At 42.1% G+C, this 22,379-nt stretch overlaps 1 protein-coding gene across 4 annotated transcripts in view; it reads left to right on the top strand.

The window, feature by feature from the left end:
* LDB1 (LIM domain binding 1) overlaps positions 1 to 22,379 on the top strand; it is a 267,057-nt gene that overhangs the window by 236,015 nt on the left and 8,663 nt on the right. For all 4 annotated transcript variants that reach the window (XM_030202865.1, XM_030202864.1, XM_030202866.1 and 1 more), the window contains exons 6-9: positions 5,854 to 6,026; positions 9,387 to 9,509; positions 20,243 to 20,326; positions 21,751 to 21,874. In XM_030202865.1, the coding sequence (XP_030058725.1) occupies positions 5,854 to 6,026; positions 9,387 to 9,509; positions 20,243 to 20,326; positions 21,751 to 21,874 (504 nt within the window). The remainder of the gene's footprint in view (positions 1 to 5,853; positions 6,027 to 9,386; positions 9,510 to 20,242; positions 20,327 to 21,750; positions 21,875 to 22,379) is intronic.

Below are 22,379 nucleotides of genomic sequence, written 5' to 3'. Positions count from 1 at the left end.
GAAGAACAAAGTATTACCACATCATATGTCAAACCAATATGGCTTAAGGAAATGATAGTTTCTGCCTACCTTCTGGCAGGCAAGCAGGTACCTGAGGGAGTGAAAGTGCACTCTGCTAGAGGGCAGGCAGCTTCCTGGGCTGAGCATTTCTGGTTCCACCCTTGGAGACTTGTAGGGTGGCGACTTGGTCTTCTTTGCATTCCTTTTCTAAGCATTACAGATTGGATGTGCAGAGTCGTCAAGATGCAGTTTTTGTGGCCCATGTTCTCATAGTAAATGAAAAGACGGCAGATAAAGACCTGTATGGTCCATCCAGTCTGCCCAACAAGATAAACTGATTTTACATGGTATGTGATACTTTATATGCATACCCAAGTTTGATTTGTCCGTGCCATTCTCAGGACACAGACCATAGAGGTCTGCCCAGCACTGTTCTTGTACTAAGTTCTGAAGCTAATGTTGAAGCCCCTTAAAATTTACACTCCAGCCCATCCATATCTATTCAGTCTCGATCAGGGCATAGACCGTAGAAGTCTGCTTAGCACCAGTTTTGTTTCCCAATTACCGGCGTTGCCACCTAATCTCTGCTAAGATTAGTTAAACCAGCTCTAGCTCCTTCGGACACATTATATTGGGGTACACATGGTCCTGTACATCCAGATTTTAATTCAATTTTGTGAGGAGAGACATGAGAGGCTGATCATCTGTAGCTCAGACATCAATTATTATTATTATTTATTGCATTTGTATCCCACATTTTCCCACCTCTTTGCAGGCTCAACGTGGCTTACAATACATCGTGAGTAATGGAAGTATATTAGGAAAATAGATAGTGTTACAGCAGGATTTTGGTAACATGATAGTGATAAGACATGTAGTAGTATAAAAACAGATATTGATAAACAGTTCAGAATTTACGTGGGGGAGTTTTGTATATTCACATTGGTTGATTTTTGTGATATGCCATGTTAAAGAGATGGGTCTTCAGTAGTTTGCGGAAGTCTGTTATTTCGTAGATCGTTTTTAAGTTGCGTGGCAATGCATTCCATACCTATGCGCTCAAGTAGGTAAAGTTTGACGCGTGCATTAGTTTGTATTTTAGACCTTTGCAGTTAGGGAAGTGCAGAAACAGGAACAGAAGGGAAAGACTGTTCTAAATCAGCATCGACCAGAAAGGATAATTCAGGATGATCATCTGTAAAGGAGGGACGAAAGGAAAGGGAGACCTAAAAAACAGAAAGGAGGTCTCGTCCCAGTAAATTAACAGGACAAGACAGAGAATAGAGCAGCAAAGCTGTAGTCATGTGTCCATGAAATGACATGGTGACAGGATGGATGAGGGGTACAGTTTTATTGACACCCTCATAGCCCTGAGTAGAAAGGGTGTGTGAAGAAAGAGTTACCGAAGGAGGCAAAGAATTAATGACAGAGCGGGTAGCTCCGGTATCTAACAGAAAGGAAACATAAGTTCTATTGACTTTCATTTTAACCATAGGTTCAGAGGTACTTACAGATATATGGACATTAGCAACTAGTCATTGCGGCAGCTGGGTGGAATGTTGGTGAAATTCCTGAACTCTTTTGGAAGGATCCCACTGTGGGAAAGAGCGAGGTGCAGTGAGGTGTCAGTCAGAAGGGGGAGCTCTTCACTCACCCTGATAATGGCCAAACTTTCCACAATTCCAGCATTCAACATTAGCTCTTCTATTAGGGCTATTGAGAGGCTGACCTCGGGGAGGAGGTGCTGCTCTTCTGCGCGTAATTGATCTGCCTCTACTAGAATAATAAACAGTAGGGGCCTGTGGAACAGAGGCAGTGTCTTTGGACAGCTGCATAGCATAAAATCTTTGCTGAGTCTTAAGCATGTCTTCTTGAGGCTTTTTGCACTCTTTTTCATGAAGACAGGCAAAATGGTAAATGTGCATAGAAATTTCAGACCATGATTTGAGTTCCAAAGCAAGGATGGAGTCAAGTTTAGTCTTTACCGGAGGAGGAAGAGTGTCTCGCAAAGTCTGATAAAATAAAGATGAGATATTCGTGTCCAAATAATCAAGTTCTGTATCAGACTTCCAGTTATCAATAAACTGGGACACACAAATTTCAATACTGTCTTTCGCAGGGTCCCAACACATGCTCATAAGACGGGAAAAATCCCTCTGGGTTGGAAACAAAAGGCGCATGGTATCCCAAATATCATTTCGATGTGTATCAAAGGAGACACCATCATAATCAGAGTTTCCCATAGAAACTTGATCCAAGCCAGCACAGGCAAATACAGTGTCCACGTCAACACCAGGCAGCTTGGCCAGAACTGCTTTGTTGTCACCGAGACAAAGTTTATAATGTCTGGCAAGTCTCTCAAAAATAGTAATCCATGGGGCGGCACCCTTACTAATCGGGGATAGTTGCTGGACAATGGTGTGAATGTCCGTGAAGGACCAAGGGATATACTTTGCAGGAGCAACTCCTCCATTGGCAGGATCAGGTTTGCCGTAAAACAGAGGACAACATTGAACAGGTTTGGGCTTTTGTTCATATTTTTCCCAAACCAGGAGACACTTCTGCTTATAAGCATAGTCCCACTTGGGATCTCCCAAACCCTAACAAATACATTTACTTGCTAAAGTCATATGAGAAGGAGCAAGCGGTCCTATTCTGGGGTAGGGATCAACCTGTGGGTATAACTGTTCTTACCATCCGGCCAGATTGTTTACCCAGGGGTCCACGTAAAAAGCAGTACCCTCCTTCTGGGCAACATATTGTTTAGGTGTGAGGTCTGTGGGTAACATTAATGTCTCAAGTTCTAGGAGATCACTTTTCAATATATCGTTTGGAAGATCACGCTGTTTAACCTCTTGGAGGCGGGTAAATACAGGACTACCACGGATTTGCTCATTTATTTTTTTGAATTCCTCAGATAGGTGAGAAACTGCAGAAATTGCACATTGTAAATTAGTTAAAGGTGTTTGTTCTTTCTCAGAAAGAGAATTGAATGAGGCATCATGTGGGATTTCCAGCGGATTTCCCTGTTTAAGTTCTACAGGTACTTTGGAAACCACACCAGGAGCCGTGAGGTGCTCAAAAGGGATGCGATCACCGTAAATATGATGATACTTAGAATTGCAACGGGCTTCATTTTCCAGGTGGGAAAAATAACTCGCAGGGTCTGTAAGGGGTGTGCGAGCAACAGTACCAGAAAGGTAACTATAAGTTGTCTCTTTTTGTGACGCAGCAGGAGGAGACACAAAAGGATTATTAGGCTTACAAGGCATGTGTGTAGCAGGGAGATGCACCGGAGTAGACTGAGATGGTGCCGGTATAGAAACCTTTTTCTCCTGTACAGTAGTTTTAGGTGGTAAGGCTTTATAACCAACAGCTACAGTTGACGAGGCGTCAATAACTGTGGCTTGTAGATCTGGATACAGTCCCGTAGTAACCTCAGTAGGTTCTGTGGGACAGTTAGGATTCGAGAGATTATAAGGCGGTAATAACCCAGAAGTATCTGAATCTGCTATAGCTGTGACTTGTGGGGTTACCATATCAGCAGCTTTGAGCCATAAATCCAAAATTTGTAAATGGGTAATTTTATTTTTACTCTTTTTGTCATCTTTTAGTGACAAAAATTCACAAAGGGAGTACATGGATCAAGGGATCCCTCTTGTGGCCAAGAGAAGGTAGCATTTTTCTTGGCAGCCTTGTGCCACTTTTTATTATAAAGGTTAATAGACTTAAATATTAAAGGATTCTGAGCACATACAACTTTCAAAGGGGATTCTGGCATGGTGAGAATAAGCAAAAAATAAATAATAAAATAAAATATACAACAAAACTAAAATACAACAGATTCATAAAGAGAAGTTGCCGCCCTTATGAGAAGACGGACTTAAATAATAACTTTTCAACAAAAGAATAGCAATAATATACTTACTACTACTACTATTTAGCATTTCTATAGCGCTACAAGGCGCATGCAGCTCTGCACAAACGTAGAAGAAAGACAGTCCCTGCTCAAAGAGCTACTTACAAATCTTTGTAGAAATAAGGGGACAAAATGGACTGGGATCCCTTCTCCTTCCGGACATCTCCAGAGATGACCTCTAGCTATCCATACCTTGTGATAGTTAGGATGTACCAAAATAAAAAATTTTCAACAACTCTAAAACAAGGGATATTAAACATAAAATTTAAACAAAAATGTAATCTTCCCTCTGCCCAGCAGATGAGAGAAAGCGCAAGTAGCGCTCCAAAGAACGTCGGGGTTACAAATTGTATTAGGCTGTGTTTATATGCTATTCACCTTTTACCAAAATATCATAAAAAGTACCATAGAAAAAGTTTAAAGGAATCAGAGAGTTAGAAGTCGTTTTTATTCTTACTCACCAGCACAGCTTCAGATATCAGTTTGAAAGTCATGGAAAAATAATATCACATTTACAGAATCTCAGTTGGAAGTTATGGAAAAATAACATCACATTTACAGAATCTAATATCAATAGCTTAGGTAATAATAATAAGCAGTCAGACTAATTTGATAAAGAACAGTTGTAAGGAGGAGAAAGAAAATGAGAGAGAAGTCAGAGCATGCTTCCTTAGAGAGAGAGAGAGACCACTAACAGGAAATATCATGGATCCTGAAGTGAAATAAAATATAAAGAGAAAAGAGGATAGTACTCTTATAAAGAAATAGTTCTTACCCGAAGCAAGCCGAAATAAAGAAAGGAAAATAATATATATTTCCTGGAGAATAGCCAATTAGCAATGGTGCCCTGAACCAGGACAGAAAACTCTCTTGCAAAAAGGCTTATTCTGAAGATTTCTTTGTCTGCAGGTATTCTTATAGTAAAAATGATGTCGTCACCTCTCCCCTCTCCTACACCAATCGAAGGTTGCATAGGTGTCTTGCCAACACCCTATTGGTACATTTGACCTTACCATCTTGTAACTGAAGAAAGATGTGTGTATGGAAGACACTGGGCTGCCATGGTAACGAAAACTTATCACAGCTTGTGATGAGCCAGGAAGTCTGTATTCCTGCATGTGGCTATCAGCAGAGACCAACAGCCAGATACAGAAAAGACAGGGGGGGATGGGAGGCAGTACAGCACAGCTAAAGTAGGACAGATTCCATGGATCCATTCCTTCTAAACAGGATTCCTCACAGCGGGGTTGCTAGGGTCCCGCCTATAATTTAACTGCTTTGTTACTTCCCACCAGTTACTTCCCATCAGTCACTATCTGGAGGAAGGAGAAATTAGGTCTTACCTGAAAATTTGCTTCCCTTTAGTCCCTCTGGACCGGCCCAGAACCCTCCCGTGGTTTATTCATTACAAGTTGTTCGTTTGCTGCTGTTCTGGGAGAGCCGTGTTGTCTGTTTATTGTTCTCTGGTAGTATTAAAAAAAAAAAAAAAAAAAATGCGCAGAGCTTCGTGCAACCTGAACAGGTTCCTGCAGTCCTCCCAGTACTTAGGAGACAAAGGCACATAAATCCTCACGGCACAGGCTTTTGCGATTTACTGGATCTTGCTCTGCCTGGCAAGGGCTCTTATTGGCTCACTCTGTAGATTCAGAATTCAGTCTCCACCTGCTGGAAGGTGTGCACAACCCATCAGCCACAATCTGGGCTGGTATGGAGGGACTAAAGGAAAGCAAATTATCAGGTAAGATTTAATTTCTCCTTTGTACTCATGTTTCTCTTAACTGTGTCGTTCTTCTTTCTCTCCTTTATCACTGCATCTGTTTTTTTTTTTCATATTGACTGTGAGGCATGTCTAGTGTCTTTACCAAACAAGACATGTTACAGCATATTGAAATAACATTGGGTCATATCTGATATTTTTATCCCTCTTCTTACAGCAATTGGGCGAACGCTGATTCCTCGTTATTTCCGCAGTATCTTTGAGGGAGGGGCCACAGAGCTGTATTATGTTCTGAAGCATCCCAAGGAGTCCTTCCACAATAACTTTGTGTCACTGGACTGTGATCAGTGCACCATGGTCACACAACATGGCAAACCCATGTTCACTCAGGTATTCAAGTAGGAGAGATATATTGTTCTTTGGGAGCAGCAGGATCGACAGAAACTAAAAATAAAATTCTTTGGCAGTTCGATTGGATGTTAAAATCAATAAATTCAATAAGATCCTATTTATTTTTGGATTTGATTTTTATTGCTGAGGAGGATTTTGGGGTTTTTTTTACGCTTTTGAAAATTTGCTCTTGGTTACACACCCATTTGTGAAGCAGGGTGCTCCCATGCTGATCTTTGAGCATTCATTCATCTCAAGCATGATTACCTAAGAAAGAACATATAGGCGATTTTTAGAAATAGTTGATGGGGGTGGAGGTCATGGCTGTAGCAGAATATGCCCACTTTGTTCTGCAAACAAGTGTAAAAATGAAGTATGAAATATTGAAACAAATGACAGGAGACTAGGCATGTGAACTAAAGGAGCAGCAGTAGAGCCAAATAAAAGAAAAGCTAATAGTTTTACTAATCTAGCTAATGCATTAAATAGTCAGTGCTCTCCAAATGGAAGTAGCTGTAACACATTCCTTGTCTGACTCTTCGCATTTAAGCTGTTTGTGTTTCTTTTCAGCTATGCAATTGGTATCCTAGGGATAAAGGGGAAGAAGTTTGTGTATGGGTTGCGTTGGGTTTTTTTTGTTTTTAAAATTAACATCACCGTCCTTCCACAAATGATAAATCCACTCCAGCTGTATACAAATCTGCATTCCTGTAACTGTGGATGCTTTCTCATGGAGAGGAGCCCTACCTTTTGTACCTTCAGAAGAGGGTTGAGCAGCACTGCCCAATTAACTAGCTGAGTTTTCAGAATTGCCACATGAATATGCATACAATGTGTATTTAATGTATATAAATTTGTCTCATGCATATTCATTTTAGTACTCCTGAATACTCAATTGGCTAGATATGCCTCAAGAAAAAGGTTGTGAAGCACTGTCTTAGGGGATGAAGAACCTAGTTTGGGGGAAATTACAAGCATCTAAGGTTCTGGAAATGAAACATCTTGAGGCTTTCAATATTACTTATTTTATTTCATCTAGAGTCTTATACACTCTGTGGCTGGGCCAAGAAAGCAGTCTGCTCTAATAGGATGCTGTGCATCGTTGGCCACTAAAGTATGATGCATTCTTAAATCTTTTGGTGACAATATGCCATCAGTTCTCACTTTTCTCAATGCTGCATGCAATTCTTTATTTTGCTATATGAATTAACCACCATCAAAGAGAGTTCAATGATGTACAACATTCAAAAATGAAAAATAAAATCCTAATGGGCAGATTGATCAGAAGCAAATACGGGTTCTAGAGGCTATTAGCGCCATACTAGCATTCACGTTTGCTCCCGCTCCATGATCAGAGCCGCCAAGCGTGTGAAACAAAGCGCTTACTAGCTCTGAACGCAAGTAGCATGCAAATGCATGCTAAACAGAGCATTAACTATTCCTCCCCAATGCTCAGTGGGCAGTTTGCCAAACAAGGGCAGTGCTGCCGCAGGAAACCCTACACCAGCTCAGAGCTGGTGTTAGGGCTTATGGACATTGGGGAGGAATGGGGAGTCCTGTCTAGCATGCATTTTCATGCCAACAGACCCCCCTCCCCCAAACAAGTTTTAATGGTGGCCCATGGACACCTCCCCCTCCCCCCCCCCCCCCCCCCCCCCGATACTAAAAAAAACTGATCCCGGTAGCACAGTGGGCAACCCTATCCCCCCAACCACCCTGGTGGCTTAGTGATCCCAACCCCCCCCCCCCCCCTCTCGGGTACCTTTAGAAGGGAGGAGGGAAGTAGCATTCCGTCCTCCTGGGGAGCCTTCTTCAAAATGGTGGTGCCCTGCCCGGTGTATCCTGGGATGCACTAGGTGGGACTTCAATATCATATGGTACTTTCTAAAAGTACTAGTGGGGTTGGGGGTACTAGGCCACCAGGGCGAGTGGGGGTTGGGTTAGGGTTGCCCACTGGGCCACCAGGATGAGTCTTTTGGTGTCGGGGGAGGTAGGGGGGTTGGAATTTCACTGGACCTCCAGTCCCCTTGTGAGGGTTAGGGGGAGAAGGCCACTGAGCCACCATGGAAACTTGTTAGTGGGGGTAACCTCCTGTTTGACAGGTCCGGGCTTTTTTTTTCTTTTGACAGCCCAGACCAGTTTAACAACTTCTGCGGGAGGATTGTGCCTAGGGCGTTTGCCCAGCACAATTCTCCCGCAGAAGTACCCCCATGATCAAAACTAATAGTCCGCATAAATTTGCATGCTAGTAGTTTTGATCATCTGGGCTTTAATTCCCAGTGCTGTTCAAACAGCGCTGGGAATTTGATTATTGACCCATAAATGCACAACAGAACATTTTAAAATTTAAAAACTTAGCAACCCGACATCCTAGATCTGGTAACAAGGAAAACATAATACTAACAATTATGCCCAGAACATATTATATCCTCTCTAATATTATGTAAAACATTCTAAAACTTCTGCTCTCCCAAAGGACATCTGCCACAACCATACTTAATCATTTTATGAAAGCAAAGATAATCACCTTCTAATGTTACCTGGTCATTCCAGGTAGGGCTTACGACAGAAAAGGTCCTCTTTCTAATCCACTGTCGTGGTGAATGGTAACTACAACAAAGGTTTTTGAAGATCACGGATTATGTCTTGTCTGGTATATAGTAATCTTGTGATTTCTGTACATTAGTAAGACATGATTTCTAGCTCACAACCACTGCACTGCCATGTTCTGCAACAACTGTACTTGAGCTAAAGACTTCTTTGACAAGGCCACCCTCAGCACATTTCTGTAGTCCAATCTTGTAAAAATCAGGGAGTGGATCAATAATGTCCTCCCCAAGAAGTTCATATAAGTGGATATACAGGTTCTGCAGGGCTTCTCTGTTTTGTCGGTGAAAGGTTGCCGTTTCATAAATGATGGGGCAAGAGGAAGAATTAAAACGAGTTTATTTGCTCCTTGCTGCCTTGGGCTGTGCACTAAAGAGATGTTATGTTCAGTAGTGTAATATATTTTATTTCTAACTATCTGGCATTAAGACACATATCTGATACTCGTACTCTCATGAGTTTCTGAAACACAGATAAAAATGTTTTAGAACACTAGAAGACTATGAAAGTAGAAGATATAGGAACAATATAAGAAGCCATATATTTTATAGTTCCTTTCAGTGTGTTATGAATATCTTGCCAGCAACTGAATTAAAGTTAAATGGAATAACTGAGCATAGTGTTTGTTGTTATATGGGATGTCGGACTGTTCTTGTGTTGAATGTTTCTATAGGAAAGGTAATCCGGAGTGTGGCTTATTACAGTCTAATTTTGTTTTTCTGTTACCTTTCCTGCACTACTTTCCCCTCCTAGGTATGCGTGGAAGGGCGCTTGTATCTGGAGTTCATGTTTGATGACATGATGAGGATAAAAACATGGCATTTCAGCATCCGGCAGCATCGAGAACTCATTCCACGCAGCATCCTTGCCATGCATGTAAGTAGAGCATCACATACAGGCTTTGAAACCTCAAGAGCAGGATTATTGAGGAAGAGATAGGAAGACTAGAAGGAGGTTATAGAATGTGTGGGTGGAAGACTACAGAATAAAGGGATGAGAAGTTTTAGGAAATAGCTAGATTTGGGGATATTTGCAGGTAATTAAAAAGGATGGAGGGAGCGAGGACAGGAAAAACTGCATAGATGTCATGGGGCAATTGGTCATCTGTCATCTACTATGATTACCAAAGAGGGTTGAATTGGTTGAGATGGATAGGTAGGAAAGATAGGTTAAAAAGGATAGGTAGGAAAGGAAGTTTTTGCAAAAGGAAAAATGAGTGTGAGGAAGGAAAGTTTAAATAGCAAGGGCTAGATCTAGAGGAGAAGAATGTTGGAGACAAGTGGATAGGGATATGAGTTACAGGAGAGAAGGGCAAGTGTAACAAAGTGGAGGGACCCAGTGGTTGCTAAGTGAGAGGACAGCGAAACGAGCTCACTTGTCATTATAAAGATAGTTCTAGTTTGTCTCACATTTCAAGTAGCGTAGTAGTGGAAGCATTAGCCAGAACTATGTATGCAGTGGTTATTACAAGGAATCAAATTTGTGGACAGATGGTGATCTAGAATATCAAACATAAAGCACTACATATTGGGGACTGTGCTGTAGATATTTGAGCATCTCATCCGTAATGTATCAGAGGAGACTAGCGGGCAACCTTTTATTTTGATTAGAATTTTTAAATGTTTGGTTTGAGTGAATAACCTACAGTTCCTTAAAATATCTTTACACCCTTGTATATATTTTCATGTTCTGCGGTCTAAAAATGGCAATTTAAAATGCATTAAAATAGGAGTTTATTTCACCAATCCAGACAAAATACATATTATTATTTATTTTTTTTAGTAGTATCTTGGTTGCATAAGTTTCCACACCCTAGACTCAATACTGCTGAAGTTGTTTTTGAAGCAGTAAAAGCCACACTTTATTTAGGATAAATGCCTACTAACTTTGGACAGCAGTTGAAGATAGAGAGTACAGAATTGTGCTTGGGGGAGGTATGGGAGATCAAGCCTAGGCAGGGGTTCAAATTAAGTTTAGGGGGAAGAGAAAGCATTAGGGAGAATAGAGCCTGAGGAGGAAAACAGCTGTTGGGGAGGGTAGGCCTGGGGTGGGGAAGGAGCTAGTTGTTATGATGGGGGGGGGGGAGGGAGGATTTTGGACAAAAAAAATCTGCACCAAAATCCTCTGGGGGTGTAATGCATATTGCTTAGCATAGAGACCAAAAATAAGTCTAGTTTGATCCCATCAGACCACAAAACCTTCCCCATGCATGAGTGTCACCTGAATGCTTCTTTGTAAACAGTATACAGTATATCTCATGGCTTTTCTTCAGTAATGGCTTGCTTGCTTCTTACTAAATAACCCTTTTCTTTCAACCCTGTCATATAGATCATGTTTGTGAAGTGTTCTTGCAATTGTTGAGCAGTCAACATTTTTCCCCACTCTGTCAGAAACCTCTGTCCGTTTCAATGTAATCTTAGGGCTCACAGTGGTCTTTCTCTAGGGCAAAACCTCTTGGACTAAATATGCACTTCTGTGGGCATTGTATATGAATGGAGTCATTTAACTCTATAATATTGGGAATGTAAATAATAAAGAAATAAAGACAGGGACCTCACCTTTAAACTAGATGAGGGGAGGTGTTTTTTTTTTTAATTAAGGATGTGTCAGTTGTGAGGCTATTTTGTAATCATTACTATAAGCCAATTCAGTCACTGAAGTCTCTTCCTCCTCTCATGTGGTGAGTTAATGTGAGTGGATGAGTGTATTTGAATTAGAATTTCTTATAAGGCGATTCTTTCTCTAGGGCAGCCATTCCTAACTCAGTCCATGGGGCACACTTAGTCCCATTGGGTTTTCAGGATACCCACAATAAATATTCATGGGTTAAATATGCATGCAGTTGTGGTAGTGCATGCAAATCTATCTCTGGCATATTCAATGTGGATATCCTGAAAACCTGATAGGACTAGGTGTTGCTTGAAACTGGGTTGACAGTGGCTGCTCTAGGGCAAGCAAGGTACATGTATCTTCACATGTGAGTGATGTCATCTGGTGGATCCCTGTGCTGGAAAAGCTCTCCAACTTTACTCAAATTTTTGAGAGTAGACTACTTCGCATGCATCCTCTTCCTACCTGCTGCTGTTGTGAGGGGCCTCGCCAACCACCATTTTTCTGCTCTTCTCAACTGTCACATTTACTTGCACGCTCTGATAGCTGTTGTCTAGTGAATTTTTCTAGTTATTTCTGCTGTTTCTTGCATTTTAATGTGTAAATCCTGTCACTGTTGTGCTGTCTTTCTCCTCCCCCCCCCCCCCCCCCCCCCCCCTTGCTAGCTGCGTTAGGCTTTTTGGACATTTTTAAACTTCCTTAATTTTTTTTTTCTTTGGCTTGGTTGTGGCCACTGCTGTTAGGCCTTGCACCTAGTCAAGTACCTTATCATTTGATTTCACTATGGCTATTTTTCCATACATGTTCCAGAAAATAGTTCCCATTGGCTTTAAAAAAGTGCTGTCAGTGAAGCAGGACCATATCGATAATGGATACTCATTCCTCGTGCCTGCTATTCTTGGGACCTAATCATAATCTCTCTCGTATTCTGAGTTTACAGATGTCACAGATGAATTTGTGGTCCTGAGATCCAGTGTGAACAAATTTTTAGTCGCCAATATGGTAACTTCAGCATTGGAAGCATAGGTCTCCATGGCTCCAAGCACTGTATCAACATCATGTGTGTCTTGGTCACTCTTAATTGAAGCATCGATAGAAAGTATTACGATTGGTCATTGTCCAATTCCCCATTCAAGGAAGATTTTTTTTTTGTTGTCCACATCGGTGCTGAGGGACAAAGATGCTAAATGTTAAGTGGAGGCAAAGGTGCAGTAACATTGATCACTTGAGATCAAGGCATCGAGATCACTGATGCTTCCAAAGTGCCACTGACATGAGGACTTCTCATCCTCCACGTTATCAAAGGGGACATGACAGCCTCCATAAAGCCGAGACCTCGCTTTTGATACATCCCAAGTGACTCAGGAGGATATAGCTACTCTGACTGTGATGTCTCCCCCCCCCTCCCCCCACCTTTGTCAATGACAGTCTTTGAAGAACAGCTCATGAAGAGGTTCAAGGAATGGGTAGAGCATTTCTTTTCTTGATGTGAGGCTACTTCATTTATGGTGTCTGTATCGAGGCTCAAGGTTACCCAGCCAGTGCTCAAGATTAATTCACTGCTTGCAGGAGACACATCGACACAGAGGTCTCAGAGGGGCTCAGTCAGTGCCTGCCCTGCTGGTGTTAATCTCTAGTCCATTGGGGGAGGAAACCTCTCTAGGTACATCAGAGGTCTCCAGTGTCTTCCACACCTCTGGCTGAGGCCTGACGAAAAGGTTAGTCATTCAAGATAGGCAGAGAATCTAATATCTTCTTCTGAGAGAACATTATAAATTAACTGTTTTAAATGCTAAGAGGAATCACTTTGAGTGAGAGATAGCAGAGGCAGACAGCTCTTCTAAACATCTGTTTCAGATTTTCTCCTCTCTTCTACTGATTCTGTTCGTTCTATCTCATCAGCTTTGCAACCAGGCACAAACAAATTAGCTGAATTGTGGGATGAGAAAGTGCGGGAGGATATTAAGCTTCATATTCAAGAATTTTGTTGCTTTAATGATAATAGGAAGGTAACAGATGGGGTATTATGGGATGCGCTTAAGGCAGTGGTGCGGGGTGTCCTGATCAAGTGGGGGGCGCGCAAGAAAAGGAGTGGAAGAGTGGGCCTAGTGGTTAGGGTGGTGGACTCTGGTCCTGGGAAACTGAGGAACTGAGTTCGATTCCCACTTCAGGCACAGGCAGCTCCTTGTGACTCTGGGCAAGTCACTTAACCCTCCCCAGTAACAAATAAGTACCTGTATATAATATGTAAGCCGCATTGAGCCTGCCATGAGTGGGAAAGCGCGGGGTACAAATGTAACAAAAAAAGGAAAAAGGGCAGCACTCACTCACCTTACAGGCACGTTTAGTGCGCCTAGAAAAGCGGCATAAACTAAATCCTACGCCACAGTTATGGGAAGATCTTAAAAAAGTGAGAGGCGAAATAGCACAATTGCAGCTGGCGGAAGTTGATTTTATGAGAACTAAGCTTAAGCAGCAATATTTTGAGTTTGCCAATAAATCAAGTGCAATGTTGGCCCGGTATCTATGGGCTAGGAGAGTGAGATCTCTTATTCAAAAGATGAGGGATGGTAGGGGAGGATGGTATTATGCTGATGCAGACATTGAAAAATGCTTTTTGAAATATTATGAAGATTTATACAGTGCTCCTGAGGGCAAATCAGCTGCTGATATAGCTCGCTATTTGGATCATGTTCCATTAAAACAATTGAATGAATCCGAAAGAGCTCAGCTTGGGGAACCTATTAGATTAGGGGAGGTGCAAGGGGTGATAAAAAGGCTTTCAAATGGTAAGGCACCAGGGTTAGACGGATACTCGGCAAGATTTTACAAGTGCTTTGTGGAGGAGCTTGGGGACCTATTGGTACGGGTGGGTAATGGGGTTTTGAAGGGCAATGGGCTTCCAGCATCCATGTCAGAGGCTGGGGTGTGACGGTCCTGCCTAAACCCGGGAAAGACCCCACTGTCTGTGGCTCATATAGACCTATTATACGGTCTGTGCCAGAGCTGGTGGTGGGAGGCGGGGCTGGTGGTTGGGAGGCAGGGATAGTGCTGGACAGACTTATACGGTCTGTGCCAGAGCAGGTGGTGGGAGGCGGGGCTGGTGGTTGGGAGGCGGGGATAGTGCTGGGCAGACTTATACGGTCTGTGCTAGAGCCGGTGGTGGGAGGCGGGACTGGTGGGTGGGAGGCGGGGATAGTGCTGGGCAGACTTATACGGTCTGTGCCAGAGCCGGTGGTGGAGGCGGGACTGGTGGTTGGGAGGCGGGGATAGTGCTGGGCAGACTTATACGGTCTGTGCCCTGAAGAGGACAGGTACAAATCAAGGTAGGGTATACACAAAAAGTAGCACATAAGAGCATATCTTGTTGGCAGACTGGATGGACCTTGCAGGTCTTTTTCTGCTGTCATCTACTATTTCACTTTTGAATGTGAATGCAAAGATAGTGGCTAAGATCTTGGATAATCTGTTGGCTAGGGTGCTGCCGCAGTTGATTCATATAGACCAATCTGGGTTTATCTCATGGAGGCAGGCGGGGGATAATATAAGGCGTACTTGCCATTTAATATGGGAGGCGCAAAGATCCTGGACTAGTATGGCTAGGTTGGCCATAGACGCAGAAAAGGCTTTTGATCAGGCCAGTTGGGGGTTCTTGTGGGAGGTGATGAAACGCATGGGACTTGGAGATTATTTTAGCGCTTGGCTGGCTGCCCTGTACGTGGCCCCGTAAGCAACCCTTAACATAAATGGGGGATATACGTCTTTCTTCCAAATTGGTAGAGGGACTAGGCAGGGATGCCCATTATCGCCCCTACTATTTGCACTGTACATAGAGCCTTTAGCTGCACTGGTACGTCACCATCCAGATATTAGGGGTATCCTGGTTGGGGGGATGGAACATCGTATCGCTCTGTTTGCGGACGATGTGCTGCTTTATGTGATTGTTCCTGAGCAGACGTTACCTACGGTGTCAGGAATTCTTCGGGAATTTGAAAGATATGCTGGTTTAAGGGTCAATATGGATAAAAGTGAGCTGTTGGGGATTTCCTTAACCCACATGGAGGAAAGTAGATTGAGAGCAAGGTTTGGTTTTAAATGGGCTAAAAATAACATTCGGTACTTGGGAATCCAGGTCCCCAGGGACCTGGGAAGAGTGTATAGTTTAAACCGCGGGAAGATCGTAGAACAAATTCAGGTGGAGTTATCCCGATGGAAGGGCCTGTGGCTTTCCTGGTGGGGGCGCATGGCAGTAGTGAAGATGAATGTGTTGCCTAGATTGTTATTTTTGTTTCAATTGTTGATGGTTGCAGTTCTGATGCGGACACTTAAACAACTGCAAGGTTTTTTATCACAGTCATTGGGAGGGGAAACACCCCCGTTTGGCAGGAAGGGTGTTGTGGTTGGTGGCTAAGCGGGAGGGAGGTAGGGCGGTGCCTAATATTGAGTGGTACTATTTTTATTTTTGTTTTTTTTTTTGTTTTTTTAATTTTTGTTACATTTGTACCCCGTGCTTTCCCACTCATGGCAGGCTCAATGTGGCAGGCAATGGAGGGTTAAGTGACTTGCCCAGAGTCACAAGGAGCTGCCTGTGCCGGGAATCAAACTCAGTTCCTCAGTTCCCCAGGACCAAAGTCCACCACTCTAACCACTAGGCCACTCCTGGCTGCTCAACTTCGGATATCATGGATTGGGAGAGGGGGAAAACAAAGCCAGCTAGTCAGGTGGAGCAGTCGTATTGCCCTCATCGACCACTGAGTTCGTACTTGTGGACTACTGAAGGAGGGGGATTGGTATTGGCCGGGATACAAAATCCATTTGTGAGGCATTTGGTGTGATTGTGGGGAGAAGTGCGGAGGAGATGGGGGACAGACAGGGTGTCCACACTTGCATCTTTGTGATGGGAGCCAAGATTTGGGGCCGGGAGAGAGAGTGCTGTATTTGTGCAGTGGGAACAAGTAGGTATATTGAGCTTTAGGGATGTTTTGCAGGGGGGTGGGATGAAGAGTTTTGATGCACTGTCCTCCATCTATGGCCTGCCCGAGTGGGAGGGGACAACGACATTTTTTCCTATTTACAAATTCAGCATTTTGTAGGGGCCTTAGGTTGGAAGGGGGAAAACCCTTAGGAGATGGAAAGTCTGGAAAACCTGTGGTTTTTGTTGAGGAGGGTACCCAGACCCATATCCGTAATATATAAATTTTTTTAGGGGATGGGATTCCAGGCCATTTAGCTTTCAGGGGGCGTGGGAAGCAGACCTAAACTGTTGATTTTCTGATCAAGAGTGGGAGATAATTTGTGGGGAGGTTCAAAAAGCTTCGGTATGTGTATTGGTCCAGGAAAACGCATGCATATAAAGTTCTTACTAGATGGTATTACACTCCTGAAAGACTAAAGCAGATGTACCCTGGTACATCAGATTTATGCTGGAGATGTGGATCACAACAGGGTTCATGTCTACATATATGGTGGACCTGTCCCAGAGTGGTCCCCTTCTGGCAGGCTGTGATGGAAGCATCGTTGGTGTGCAATCCCACGGCATGCCTCTTGGGCTTATACAATGAGAGAGATTCTTGGGAGAAGAGTAAATTGATGCGGTGGGGACTGGCAGCAGCCAAGTGCCTTATAGCACAACATTGGAAGAAATCAGACCCCCCCCCCCCCCCCAACATTGGGTGATTTGAAATGCAAATTGGGTCAACTACTACATATGGAGTGTCTCACGGCACATCGTGGGGAAGGGCAGTTGCGACATAAAGGGGGGGTGGGCTTGATTCCAGCTGTGTTTAGCACGCATTTAGGAAGGAGGGGATTCAGAGGAGAACTGTGGGCTTGGAGGGGTGAGGGGAGGACCAGGGGAATTCCCAAGATTTGAAAGGGTTGGATGTGGATGGGGGGGGGGGGGGAGGTTGGGGGAGGGGGTATTGTATACTGTTAACGCAAAGTTTAGTTGGATATGAGATACTGTGACCAGGGACACTGAAAATAAGATTACGGTAGAGGAGTTTCTATAGATGTCTGCATATGATGTATCAATACAGTAATTGGTTTGCCCCTGTGTGGGCTAAAGGGGGGAAGGTTGTTGTGGTTGTTAACTTTGTGTGTAAGGTGACTGTTACAAAATTACAATAATAAAAAAAATTAACTGAATTGTTTCAAACTAAGGTTAATAAAATTAGAAATATGTTTACTTCAGATATGCACCCATGCTTATATGTTGAATTGCTCAATATTGGAATAACTAATGACATGCCAGGAGACAGACCGGTTAGAGTTAGCATCAGTTACTGATACATTAGTAGAGGGTATCTTGTGGTGGTTAGCAAGGAATCTTAAATATTGGATGTTTGTCATTTCTATTGAGGAACATAATATCAGGCGTTGTACATTGGATCACTAAGTTTGTGAGTGCAGTTTTAGAAGAAGGTATTTACCCGCTAGACTTCACTCATATTGTACTGACCCCCATTCCAAATTTATTGGGAGCTGATCTGACTAAATCAGAGAATTATAGGCCAGGGACAAGTATCCTGTGGCTTGCAAACTTCTAAAGAAAATTGTGAATATACAACTTATAGAATATCTTTGTTTTCCTGATTCATAACATCATTCATCTTTCTGTATCACCAATTGTGTCTTAGCCTGGAATGGCTATGCCATAACAAGTCTATGTAAGCCACATTGAGCCTGCAAATAGGTGGGATACAAATGCAACAAATAAATTTATATCTTTCTTTTCCTAATTCGTTACATTTTACACAACATAGGTTTAGTCAATGCTAAATAGTAGTAGTAGTTATAGTTTATCTCTGCTGCATTTGATCAGCCATTATTATTATACAGGTTGAGTGAACTAAGGGGATTCATGGTTAAGTTTTGAATTAGTGAAATTTTGCAGATGAGAATGTATGATGTACGGAAAGGCATCAGTCAAATTCCTGGAACTCATCTTGTGTCCTTCAAGGGTCCCCGCTGTTGCCTACCCCGTTTAACATCTGTTTAGAGCACTGGGTCATGCCTTTTCAAATTTAAGAGTATTTCTGTTCTCCTATGCTGCTGATATTTTTATCATGTACAGCAATGGATAAGCATGGAGACACCTTGGCTTATCTTAAACTTCTCATTTTGAGGATAGAGACCTCGTCCTTTAACCTATTCAACTTCAAAAAAAAGTATTAAAGACCAAAATAATATGGTTTGGTGATTATGAAAGAATGCCTGTAGAAACTGTAAGATTAGAAACTTGTGAAGTTTTGAGAATTGAGGAAAACTCAAGAACCCTCAGAATCATAGTGGATTCCAAACTCTCATTTAAAGATCAAAGGCTCTATCCAGAAAGTAGTTCTTTAGAATGAGACAGGTATGGGCAATACTGTCAATGCTCAGTCCATGTAGTTTTAGAACAGTTTCTCAATCTATTCTGTTGTCTTACTTGGACTATAGTAATGCTATCTATAGTAATTCTCTTAGAATTTATTGACTAGAATGTAGCTGTTTCAGAACACCTTGGCGAGACTTATTTTTTCGCAGGGGGAAATAAAGAGCTTTTTCTCTGTTGGGGAACCTTTTGATCCTCTTTATACCTGCCTCCTGAAATATCTGACATGGAAGGTCCAATTTTTTTTGGTGGCAGTCATTTTAGTTCAAAAGTAGATGACGCCCACCCAGCTTAGAGGGAACATTGCCGGAGAGCTGTTTCCATGTAGGGCTCTGTTGAGTGATGTCACCCACGTGTGAGAATGTGAATCCAGCTTTCCTCAAAGAACATCTGTTACAGGTAAGTAACTTCATTTTCTCAGCAATTCAAACCCATTCCCCCCAGTCTAACTTTTGAATAACTTTATCATGAAGTTCTTTTGGCAGCTCCATGATCAACATGTTAAGACCTTTGCTTTGGACTTAGTTTTATTAGACAGAGACAGCAAACTGCTTGATTATTCATCTGTAAACATTTGAATCGGTTCAGCTATTAAAATTGGTCAAAGGTGGGCTCTATTCAGCTTGTCTTTGTAAAGGCAATTTTTGGAAATGAAACAAATCTGAGTTTTTGCTAAAGGATGTGAACACTTTCTATCAGTTCTTCTGGGTTTTTAAAATCGTAATTCTATTAACCTTGTGCAAGGGTAATGTACAGAATAAGAACACTTATATGCGTTAAGTGTACACTTCCATCTGCAGGGAGCTTAAGTGCTATTCTGTAAGGATGCACGTAAGTGGCATAGCAGGAAAATGCAAGAGGGAGCTTATACATGGGCTGGGCTCCCATTAAAGAGTAACTTACAGACTACTGTCAGTTATGTGCATCTCTAAAACATTTACACCATCATGGTTATTCTAGATCTGTGGCTGATGTACTGCTGATACAAAGTTACACTAGTATTCTGTAAAAATCTGTGTGCACAGATCTGCGGCATGGGAGGTACCCACTTACATAATTGCTCCCTGAATGACTTTTGAATATTTCTATAATTGTGCCTTCATTTTGAAAGTTTGAATCTGTTGTACAGATTAGTGAAACAAATTCCTACTTTAATGCATTTTGGATTCTATTTTTTAGATGACAATATGAAAATGTACAAAGGTGTGAAGTCCTTTATAAAGCACTGTAATTTGATTTGTTTTGTAAACCACCCTGGATAGTATGAGAAGGGTGGTCTATCGAATGTATTAAACTAGTTCCATTATCAAAAGGCCATTTTGTATTGTCACATTTCTATTTTTCATTCCATAATCATTCTCTTTATGTTGCTGAGTTCTTTAGGGTAACTTCTGAAAGACTTGTAAAGATACAATTTGTTTGTTGTCCTCCCGGTGGGGGGGGGGGGGGGGGCTCTGCTGTGATGAGCAAGGTGAAACTACAACATGGGCCTGACGCATCTTAACTAGTCGTAATTTCATTATATCAGCTGGGCTTGCATATTTAGTAGCCAAAAGCTGGAGCAATGGAGTCTTGTGCATAGTGGTGGTCTTGTAACACAATATTTGTTTTCCTTTTTTATTAGGCCCAGGATCCCCAGATGCTGGACCAGTTGGCTAAGAATATCACAAGATGCGGACTTTCAAATTCCACACTCAACTACCTCCGAGTAAGAGTGCATACTTTTCTGCTAGTCAACGTGGCAGTTCACCTCATTCCCTCTAGCTGAGAGGCCTTTGGCAGATGTTCATAACACCTCCTATCCCTTCAGGAAACAGTGTGTTAGAGGGGCTGTCACTTGATAATGCTGAACACTTATAAGCTGCTGTGCAAGGGCATCATATTTTCACATGTATATAAGCATGTAATCCAAGCTGTCTTAATGTTTGTATTTTTTTTTTTTTAATTATTAGGGATGTGAATTTGTTTGAAATAATATTTCTGGTGTTTTGTATTACTTTTAACCTGAAACAGAAAAAAAACCCATCAGTTTTATTTTTCCCATGTTGCTTCATAGCATTTGTTATTGACAACATTGCCCTCAAATGGGAACAACAAATTTTGAATCCTAAATAAAATGAAAAATCCATAAACATGAGAAACTAGAAAGTGAAATTGTTTGGCCTGTACACCCCACTTAATTAATCACTCTTCTAGTATTGAAAAATGTTGCTGAATTGTAAGTGCATCAGTTCATGAATTCTGGACATTGAAACAAACTTGACATCTTCACTGAAGCTATGTGCTCCATCCATAGAAAGAGGGTACATGAAGAGGTGGGCATAGGGAAGAATTTATTATATTTCTAATGTTTTCCATTCAGGTTCCTATCGGAGCTTGCAGTGACAAATTCAGAAACTTGCAGAAACCACATCTTCTGCAGTGAAATATCTGACTTGTTTCAGTATTTTTTTTTTTTTTTTAATTTTTGTTACATTTGTACCCCGCGCTTTCCCACTCATGACAGGCTCAATGCGGTTTACATGGGGCAATGGAGGGTTAAGTGACTTGCCCAGAGTTCCAAGGAGCTGCCTGTGCCTGAAGTGGGAATTGAACTCAGTTCCGCAGTTCCCCAGGACCAAAGTCCACCACCCTAACCACTAGGCCAGGGGCAAAGGAAGATGAAACATTATTTCTAGCTAACAGCTGAGTAGACTGAAACATAGTGATTAAAATGAGTTACCTTGATTCATAAAGATGGGAGACAAGGATTTGCATTCACAAACCTGAAAAGAGCTCTCCTGACCTGCATTGACCATCTGGCTTTCACCCCCTTCCTTTTTTTTTTTTTTTCTTTCAATATTTACTTGATTTAGTGGAGTACATTTGCTTTACCAGCTTGCCATCTGTTTGTGAATAACGGAGATCAGATAAATAGTGGAATTAGGTCTGAGAGCAAAGGAAAAGCCAAACAGTGAAATGATGTATTAGCTCCTGGTAATGGCTGCTCAGGGGACCTCTCATGTTTTGATGTAGAAACCCTGTATAACATTCTAAAACTGTCAAGCTTCTCTTTCATAGCTTCTGCATTAATTACATAAGTGTCATAAATGCTTAATATTGACTTCCCCATCTTTCTTTACATGTTTTCAGCTTTGTGTAATTCTAGAACCAATGCAGGAGCTCATGTCACGACATAAGACCTACAGCTTAAGCCCCCGTGACTGCCTCAAGACATGCCTGTTTCAGAAGTGGCAACGGATGGTTGCACCCCCTGGTGAGAGACATTGGCACTTCGAAAAAGAAAGAGTTTATTTTGTATGGCTTTCTTTTCCAATAGCCATTGTTATAAAAATTAATTTCTCCAGCTAGGAAAGAACTGGAGGGAGTAATGGTTTCATTCTTTCTCATACTTCGGTGTGGTGTCAAGATGGGGCTACCCATCTGATAGGCAGACAGGAGGATTACAGCTGCTAATATCATTCAGTTTATTTGTAAATTTAACACCCTCTTGGTCTTCCTTTTATTGCTTTGAGTTTAGAAAAACTGTCATTGATTCCAAGTTAGGTTGAAATCATAGGCTATCAGCTTCTGTGCCTCCACAAATTCCTCTAAGAACTTCTGAAACATTCTGTTTAAATACTGTAGTGTAATTGAGGGAGATATGCGCCTTCTGCTGCTGTGTTTAGGTTCTTGCACGCTAAACTTTCATTAGTAGCTGTTTTTTCTCATCTGTGGGCAGAAACTAGTATTTGGCACATCTATGGAATGGAGTATGGAGC

The sequence above is a fragment of the Microcaecilia unicolor genome, chromosome 5, assembly GCF_901765095.1.
Source record: "Microcaecilia unicolor chromosome 5, aMicUni1.1, whole genome shotgun sequence".
NCBI classification, from domain to species: Eukaryota; Metazoa; Chordata; class Amphibia; order Gymnophiona; family Siphonopidae; genus Microcaecilia; species Microcaecilia unicolor.
This window is presented reverse-complemented; position numbering and strand designations above follow the sequence as displayed.